Source organism: Myripristis murdjan, chromosome 22, assembly GCF_902150065.1.
Source record: "Myripristis murdjan chromosome 22, fMyrMur1.1, whole genome shotgun sequence".
In the NCBI taxonomy this organism is placed as follows: Eukaryota; Metazoa; Chordata; class Actinopteri; order Holocentriformes; family Holocentridae; genus Myripristis; species Myripristis murdjan.
The window spans coordinates 7524902-7533586 of NC_044001.1; the positions used below are offsets into that span (position 1 = coordinate 7524902).

At 42.1% G+C, this 8685-nt stretch overlaps 1 protein-coding gene across 2 annotated transcripts; it reads right to left on the reverse strand.

Annotated features, from left to right (window-relative positions):
- Positions 1 to 403: 403 nt before the first annotated feature.
- slc2a1c (solute carrier family 2 member 1c) lies at positions 404 to 6219 on the reverse strand. Of its 2 annotated transcripts, XM_030044571.1 has the most exons (9): positions 6106 to 6219; positions 5730 to 5970; positions 4835 to 4997; positions 4041 to 4225; positions 3095 to 3196; positions 2513 to 2614; positions 1790 to 1993; positions 1482 to 1589; positions 404 to 804 (listed from the first exon to the last, which is right to left on the reverse strand). In XM_030044571.1, exons 1-9 carry the CDS (start codon positions 6213 to 6215, stop codon positions 625 to 627), a joined length of 1395 nt encoding a protein of 464 aa, XP_029900431.1. In that variant the 5' UTR covers positions 6216 to 6219; the 3' UTR covers positions 404 to 624. The 2 variants fall into 2 exon arrangements, with proteins under 2 accessions (XP_029900431.1, XP_029900432.1); XM_030044572.1 differs by lacking the exon at positions 1482 to 1589.
- Positions 6220 to 8685: the final 2466 nt, after the last annotated feature.

Consider the following 8685-nt stretch of genomic DNA (forward strand, 5'->3'; position numbering starts at 1 on the left):
AGACTGAGAAAAGATCTTTGATATTATTTTCACCTCTGTACGTCCATTGGTTCAGTTCCTATGGATAGCATTTCATGTTAGCTTAGCATAAAGAGTTGAAATCTATGGGAGTCGTTAGCCTAGCTCTGCCAAAAAAAAAAAAATAAACTTTTGCAGCTTCTCTGGAGCTGTCTTATTTACACAGTGGATCATTTGAATTTGAAAATCATGTCTTGGAATAAAAAAAAAAAAAAAAAAGTTTTCAGTGGTTACAGTTCCACCATCTAGCTTCTCGTGAAATGACGATCCTTTTTTTTATAAAAACATCCCAAGATGTGTATTTTCATCATGGTTTTCATGATGTCAAGTCAAGACACAGTTCAAACAAAGTGTGCACTTCAGTTAAACTATCACTTTAATCTGCTAAAACTTGATCTTATTCATTCACGTTAACATTCACAGTGGTTTGTCAAATACAGAAAGTTCAATATCTATACAAAATAAAAACAAAAGGGTCCCAAAATGCCTCAAAACATTCATCAAGCAGTTCTTATCATCAGAAATTTGCAGGCACACTAAATCCAGTGAAGCGATCTTGCCACCACGGCTTCTCTGAGACAGCCTGCACTTTGACTTCATGTGCGCTCAGGTGAAAGTGTTGAATCCAGTCTTATTGTGCAAGGGAATGCCCTCGGCTCCCCTGAACTCCTCTGCGATGTCGTCGAAGGTGCGCCCTTTGGTCTCGGGAAGGCGTATCCAGGTGAAGGTGAAGGCGAGCAGAGCCACGGTCATGAAGAGGAGGTAGACGAAGGCGCCGCACGCTTTCTGCATCAGGAGACACGGAGGAGCAATGAGTGCACTCAGCAACATGGGCTTCCCCTGATTTTTCATGACATATTTGGATACAATTATCTATTTCATAATAACTCAACACAAAGCTCTTGATGCCCCCATTCTTGAAATTCCCAGTCTCAGTTTAGTATGTCTTACCAATGGTCCAGAATATGGAAATTTCCGGCCTTCACATTTCTTGAATTTGTCTGAAATCACTTCTCCTAACCAATCAGTATTTTCCATATGGACTGCCTATTTAAGCTGGGTCCAATCAATATTTTGTCCAAAGGTCTTTTAAGAATACTGCCTATTTTTCTCTTTTTTTTTTTTCTTTTTTTTTCAAATTGTTTGTGATAACTTTCTTTTATTTTTCTTGTCACATGGCTCTGTAAGCTATATCACACAAGTGAATGGTGTTAATGATAGTGGCTGTCTTATGACAATCACTTAATTCATGACAACTGGTATTTATGGGACGTGTTGTTGTTGAGTGCTATGCTATATTATGTTATATTATGCTTACTTCCAGTGATATGCTACCACTTTTCAAGCCCCTTGAGGGTTTTTAGGCAATTCTCTCTCACATTTATCAGTTACTTTTATTTTGTATCTTTAATAAAGTTTCTTATATGTGTAAATAACCACACCAAACCAAACGACGGGCTAACCTTGTATCTACCAAGCTGATTTGGTTCCTTTGCTTCAGCCTTAGGTTGGCCTTCGTCTCTGCAGATGTTTCCCAGGTTAGCCGTTAAATTAATTTCTACTGTTTCCACCTAATTTTAAAGGGTTTAGGAATCGATTTATATGTTCAGCATTTAACATTTATGTCCATTTTACAGTAGATGCATATATATTCAACAGATTGAACTGATTTACAACCCGAGTTTAACAGAAGTTTGATCGTGTTTCGAAGGAATTGGCAAAAGCAAAAGTTTCCCCTCAGTTAGCGTGCAGGCCAGCAGCACAAACCCACCAGTAATGGAGGAAAGAGCAGCGCCAGGACAAACTTCCCTCCCCAGTTGAGCATGCTGGTGAAGGCCATGGCAATGGGTCTGCCAGACTGGTCGAACAGCTCGGCAGCAATGAACCAGGAGATGGGACCGGGGCCCAGCTCATAGGCTGAGATCAGGCAGAAAACCACGAGGACCTGGAGGCTCCGCAGCTCTGGGACCAGGTGCTGCACGACAGACAGGCAACACAAAAGACAGTTGTACTTCACACACTGTTTACTGGCCAGCGATTGTGAGCTGGGCGAGGCGGTTTTCCTGATGCATCACGGAGCACAACATTGGCAGAGGAAAATCAGACGAGAATTGTAACCCACACAATATTCTTTTCTTTTAAAATCAATCACTCAGCTGTTGTACTTATGCGCATCCATCCATTTTCCACACTTATTCCTATTCAGTTGTCACAGGCCATCCAAAAATATTACACACTTGGAAAGTAATTATCATCACAAAGTCATCATTCAGTATTGTTAAAACACAGGATCTAATCTGCACATGTTTTATGAGTCAGTTAGGCACCATACATATTATTCTTCAAAACCATGATGACATGTTTTCATTTGTTTTAATTCTGGCAGCAGTTTTCTAAGAGTATATGTCAGGTTTTTCGAATGGTGGTGATTGCATTTCTTATCTCCTCACATGCTGGCGAAAATGATCATAACACTGACTTGAAATGATCTTACCAGGACAGAATCTACGATGGTCATGAGCAAGTTGCACACGGCGATGGATATGAACCCAGTCAGGAGCAATCTCCTCCTTCCTGCCCTTTCCATCAGGAAAAACTGCAGAGGAAAAAACAACACAGAAGAAGTCACTCTGCTCACATTTCTTCCCTACGTGAATAATGGGTCTCTTTCTGAAACAAAAATGGAACATTATCCTGTATTGTGGTTCAAGCTGTTAAACCATTCATAAGGAAATAGTGCAAACGTTTTAGATTACAGCTCCCCGAACCGGTTATTTCCATATAAATGGATTTCCGTATATATACAGCTCAGTATCAAAACCAGCAAAATATGGCATAGCTGATTCAGTTGGCAAAATTCACATATGTGTTTGAATATTTACTGATCAGGTTGTTGAATTTGGCAATACCTTATAATGAAAAATATATATTGCAAATTGGCAGAGGGCAGTTTTTTTTCTTTATTCGCAATGATAGTTCATGTTAAGTGTCTTATACTGTATATTTTTGCTTTATACTTCCACCATTTACACAGGGAGCTGTAATATTAAGTTTTGCCAGTAAAATCACTACTCACTGCCACCAGAGTGAAGGTCACATTGACAGCTCCCACACCCAGAGTCAGGTATTTGGCCTCGTCAAACCTGGCCTGGAACATTCTGGTGGAATAATTGATGATCTGGAAGAGAAGAGGAGCCGTTTTTTTTTCTTCTTCTTCTTCTTCTTAGTTTATTGGGTTACTGGGCTTTCCTACTGTGCTGTTAGCATCTGAGACACCGTCCTGACACACTGCCCCAGAATCTGGCCTGCAGGGAGGAGAAGTGCTGAGCTCCAGGATAAAGAGCCTGAATAATTCATCGAATAAATACCACAGCTCTGCAAGTGAATATTCATCAGAAAGCGAGCACCACCGCGCAAGAGTTCACGAGCCACACTTTGGAGAAAATCAGTGCTTCAGCGACAGAAAACCAAAACTGCACGGCTTTAAGTTTATTAGCAGAAAGTGAATTTGTGTACAAATCAGTGCAATCCAAATCAGGATCACAGAACAAAATAATAATAGTCATTACAGCTAAATCCTTCCGTTGATGGCTTGCTGGTCCTCTTTCCTAAAATCCACTGGCCTTCCTGGTGTTGAAACGAGTGGAAAGGGAAATAATTGAGGCAAGCCAAGTATTCCCTAATGATGGAATCAGAGCGAGAGCGTCGCTATAAATATGTCCCAATAAATCGAACCACCACTACCAAATTGTTTTCCTTTTGTGTGACTGGGTTTTATGGTGTTTTTCTTTTTTGCCTTAAAAAAATAAATAAATGAAAAACCTGACCACAACCTGGCCCAGGACTTTCCAACATGTCGTCCCTCATTCTCTCTCCAGTCTTTCCTGTGGTAGTAGTACAAATAGTGCAACTGTTTAGAGCGGCAACATTTCCATCCTGAGTGGATTTGTGCCGGCTCTTGTGCTTTGGTTCACCACATCATGTTTCACAGAGACAAACACGCTTATGCTCGTATGACTGACCGCATTGAATCCGGACAGCTGGCTGCCCAGGTTGATGATGAGGACCAGAATAATCGGCTGCCTGTAGCTGCGTCTCTTGAAGAACTCGTGGATGGTGACACCGGTGTGAGTGTGAGCCGCCTCCTCCTTCATCTCCTCCAGCTCAGTGAACACTTTGTCCGGGTTCCCTCTCAGTCTCAGCAGGGCTGGGGGTTAAAATAGCATCTCTCAATATGGAGTCATAATATGGTGCATCCACCAAGCAGAATACTAGAGAACACTAAAAAAGCTTTTCCATGTTTTCAAATCTTGAAGTTAGTCATAAATCCATAAAAACCTTCATCTTGGCTATACCTATGCATAAAGTCTTTTCTATAATTTATGGCCGTGCATCAATATTCTAGGACTCACACTGTTATTTTTACAAATGCTCTCTTTATGGACATTTTTTCACAGCAGCCTTTTAAACATGAATAGCAGGTAAACACAGGTGTCACTGAGGACATTAATGAAGGTTTCGTTCCATCTAACAGAGCCAGGGTCCTGCTGTTGTGCATTCTGGTTCATTGGAAAAGCTCTGCTAATGGAACAGAAACATAACGAATGTCATTAGGAACACCTTGCTTTTTCATGTCAAAATCGCTGCTGTGAACAGGGTCTATTACTGGCAGGTTGATGATACACAAAATAAAACTCCTCTTTTGTGTTGCGCTTGCATCTCAGCTCTGTGTGTTCTCCGGCTCGTTGACTAGAATAAAAATGATTGACACTTTTACTGGAATATTTTCATGAATGCTATATTCCGTTGGACCCACCAGCCTCTGCCTCCTTCTCTTTGCCCCGGTTGATGAGCAGGTAGCGAGGGCTCTCGGGGCAGAGAGGCAGGACCAGGTACTGTATCAGGGCTGGGATGAGGGACAGGGACAGCATCATGGCCCAGTAGTGCTCCGTACCCAGCGCTGTCTCCAGGCCGGCCACCTGCAGTAAACAAGTTCTGTTTAGTTGCACTTGTAGCACAGGAGCTGTCGAACGATTTGGTGTCACTGTGGCCCAAACAGGAAACCATAGACCATGGACGTGTAGCTGATAAGATTTAACCCCAGGGACAGATGCCTCTTGCTAAAACTTGAAATACACTTCTTGGATCTTTGAAAGAAAAGGAGACGTTAATCTGTGCTGGATCTTGCTATACCTTCAGCGCTGCACGGATCACAGTGATAGACATAAGATGGGTTTGTTTGTTTTTTTCACTTTGATGAAGCCAGGCTAATGACTCCCATAGACTTCAAGTCTTTATGCTAAGCTAACACGAAATGCTACCCATAGAGGTGAAAATGGCATCTCACATCTTGGGTAGGTCGGAAAAAGGGTGGGAAATTCCTTTAACTATCTCTCATTTTGCTGTAAACTCTACAGCCCCTTCAAAGACTTTCATTTTGTGAACCATTGGTCCAAATAAATTATATTAAACAATTAAACCCTAAACAGTCTCTCTACTTATAGTCGGTTAGGGTCTGCTGGATGGCCTGGTAGTGAGAGAAATCATCTCTCAGATTCAATCCCCAATAACCCCAAGCATCCACTTTGCAGAAAAGCAAACCATGCAGTCATAATCAAATCCAAGAGAAAAAAAAGCTAAACTTCAGTGGCTCAAGACTAGTCGTGTGCAGATTCTCTGGTGTTCATTATTATGTTAGTCAAAATCCTCACCATTCCCACGAGTATGCCCGAGGCGAAGGACACCTGGTTGAGAGTAGCGAAGGCTCCTCTCAGGTCGGTGGGCGACACTTCCTGAATGTAGAGGGGATTGAGGCTCATGACCAGACCGCAGAACAGCCCGAACACCAGCCGGCCCACGATCAGAACCTCGAAGGACTCGCTGGCCTTGGAGGCGAACATCAGACAGGCTCCCACCACAGACAGACAGTTCACTATCAGGATGGAGTTACGCCTGGAAGAGAAGAGGAACGAAGGGAGGAAGAATAGAGGTGATTCTACTGTAGTATGATGAGGATGCTGACAAACTGTATTCCTTTATTCCTTTATTGTCTAAACGTTCCCGTTGCTGTCCAACTGCAGTTTCTACCTGCCGTAAGAGTCCGCCAGGCATTTGACCCCCAGGGATCCCAGCAGGGCTCCGAAGTCCTTAACGCTGACGGAGAAGGACCACAGCAGAGTCAGGCTGTGGTCCGGCATCGACTGGTTGTGTCTGGCCCTCCAGGTGTTATTGAAGAACTGCTCAATGATCTAAACAACAAGAAGGGGGGAGCATCTCCTTCTCAAACAGGCAATCAGTATTCACAAGCAGTTCAGCATCATGGAACAGGGTATAAATATAGAAGGGAGTGTGATGATTACTGTTGGGCAAGTAAAGATTCTCAAAGAATCAGACTATACAGAGTTTCTGTCTTTCATGGTGGTCACTGTGTCAGATTAGGCGTTCAAATTGACATAAAGTCCTGCCATGTCGTAGCCGAGCAAGAGGCCATACCACATGTTTGAACCCGACCAGTCAGTACATGCCATCTTTCTCCATCTAGTGCAACTCCTGCAGATGATGGAGGATAAAGGCCCAAAAACCTTTGACATGCTGGAATTGTGACGAAATCTCAAATCTCGGAATAAATCAAACTAGTCATTTGGAGCTGGCAGATCATTTCTCACACACTTCATATTTGGGGACAGCGTTGCAAATTTGTCAGAACTGTGTCTAAATCGAGCTGATTTTGTGTAGGTTGGTTGCAGCGTTACAATAAAGTGTGCTACAACTTTCTTAAATTGTTAAAGGAAAATTCCACCTTGAAACACTTAAATGGTGTTAAGACACAACAACAGGCACTGTACTTTGCTTTGGGATTATTTTGTTGTTTGATAGGTGTCTTTTGTCATTCCTGTGGGTAACATGGATGACGTCATGTCACAATATTTCCAGTTTCAGCTATTTTAACACATCCGAATCAAAGAGCCAGGGCTACTTTCTTTATTGACTATTTCATCAATCAACCATAGAAGAAGCAGAGATATAAATTTCTCTATTTATACTATTTAATTTCTCTATTATACAACATTTTTGTCAATTGAACAGAATGCAGCCCAGTTATAAGACATGTGTTTCTGAGAGAGGGGCATAACCTCTTGCTTTTACTTGACTGGAAAAATCTGAGCTCTGTTATCACTATCACTACTTCCATCTATATATGTAAAAACCACAGCCGAAGTACTCTTTGTCATTTTTGGCTCTTTCTCTTTTGGTTGTCAAAAGGCATTATGGGAAACATAGGACATCACTAACTCAACTAGAAGTGGACGAGGCAGGTTGAGGGAAAGTGAATGCACCAAAAAACTAAACCACAACTCCCCATACAACATAACCGCTGGAATGCTTTTTAGATTGCTAACATATACAGTATCAGTGTAAGAAATATCTGCAGGTTGGATTTTTCCTTTAAAGGTCAAATGAAGCGTGCTGCATCATTTGCAAAGGTCAATACAGACATGCTCTTTAAGTCAGCAAGCTTCCAATATGATAAATATCTGCGTGCAAATAGCGAGCAATCCAAACCTCCGCCTGCCCAGTAGCCAGACCTGGACCCGACTCGCAAAGTTGCACGGGATTGTTAAGTTTATTCAGTGTTTTATAGAGGCTGTGAGATCCTTCTGCAGAGTTTAGCAGGTCCTCCAGTGCCCAGTCCACCCCCACCCCTCACCCAGCTAATGTCACCCACTGCCAGCATGGTGGAGTTTTCCTCTCTGACCACAGCTACATAAAAACAGTCTGTAAAACCTGCAATGAAACTTGATTTTTGGAACATTTTGTTCATTCAGTTGTCGCTTAATTGTGAATTACACAAATGATCACTTTGACACAGTAATTTATCCCAGTGCAAATAACAAAATAACTTTCATTGTTCAGATGAAAAAGGTCTATTGATCTATTTCTGTATAATATTTTTTCAAACATGGCAAGTATTCCATCTCTCATTTGCTTTGAATAGACTGCAAAGTGTCAGTGCAATCTTTGTTGGTATTGTTGTTGTTTATTCTTGCTTTAGAGCACTTTCATTTTTGCAGCATTCACTGGGAATACTGAGCAAAGCTGCATCTTAATGTGCATTCACTAAGCCCGCTCACGCTCTGGCCTAGCTGCTGTGAGATGAGCACCATCCATTCAATACTGAGAAATCAATGCAGCGCTCCCATGCGTCTTGTTTTATCTGCAACACTCCAGTGCTCCCTTTTAATTTATGGCTGCAGCGAAATGAATGTCATTTAGTTTAAGTGCTTCATGATTGTCTCAATGCTGTTTTAGAAGCATTTGCACCCTCTCCTGAATAATGACAAGAGAAAACTCATGGGAGAAGCAATATTGCAGCATGAAAATAGTCAAATTTAAAGTTACTGACTCTCTAGCTTTGACAGAAGATATCAGCATTGGTATGAATCGTTGTAAACCTGTATGAGTCAACCCCCTGAGCTCCTCTCTGTCCTGCTCACCTTGGCAGGAGCGTTGACGTTGCCGGTGTGGTAGCCAATCTGCAGGGAGCCGAGCACCGCTGCCAGTATGGAGGTCAGGAGCGTCGCTGTCAGATGGCTCTGCAGCACACATTGTTGGGGAAAAGTGACTTTGGAAAGAAATTACTCAGTAACTAACCTTAATTAGTAACTT

What these genes read in the sequence shown, in the direction of transcription:
- slc2a1c (XM_030044571.1), bottom strand. Translation starts at nt 6,215, where the DNA reads ATGCCGGACCACAGCCTGACTCTGCTGTGGTCCTTCTCCGTCAGCGTT. An exon ending in AGCTGTCCGGATTCAATGCG is followed by an intron (nt 3,197 to 4,040) that starts GTCAGTCATACG and finishes CTTCTCTTCCAG; the next exon opens with ATCATCAATTATTCCACCAG. An exon ending in TGCTCTTTCCTCCATTACTG is followed by an intron (nt 1,590 to 1,789) that starts GTGGGTTTGTGC and finishes CTTTAAAATTAG; the next exon opens with GTGGAAACAGTAGAAATTAA.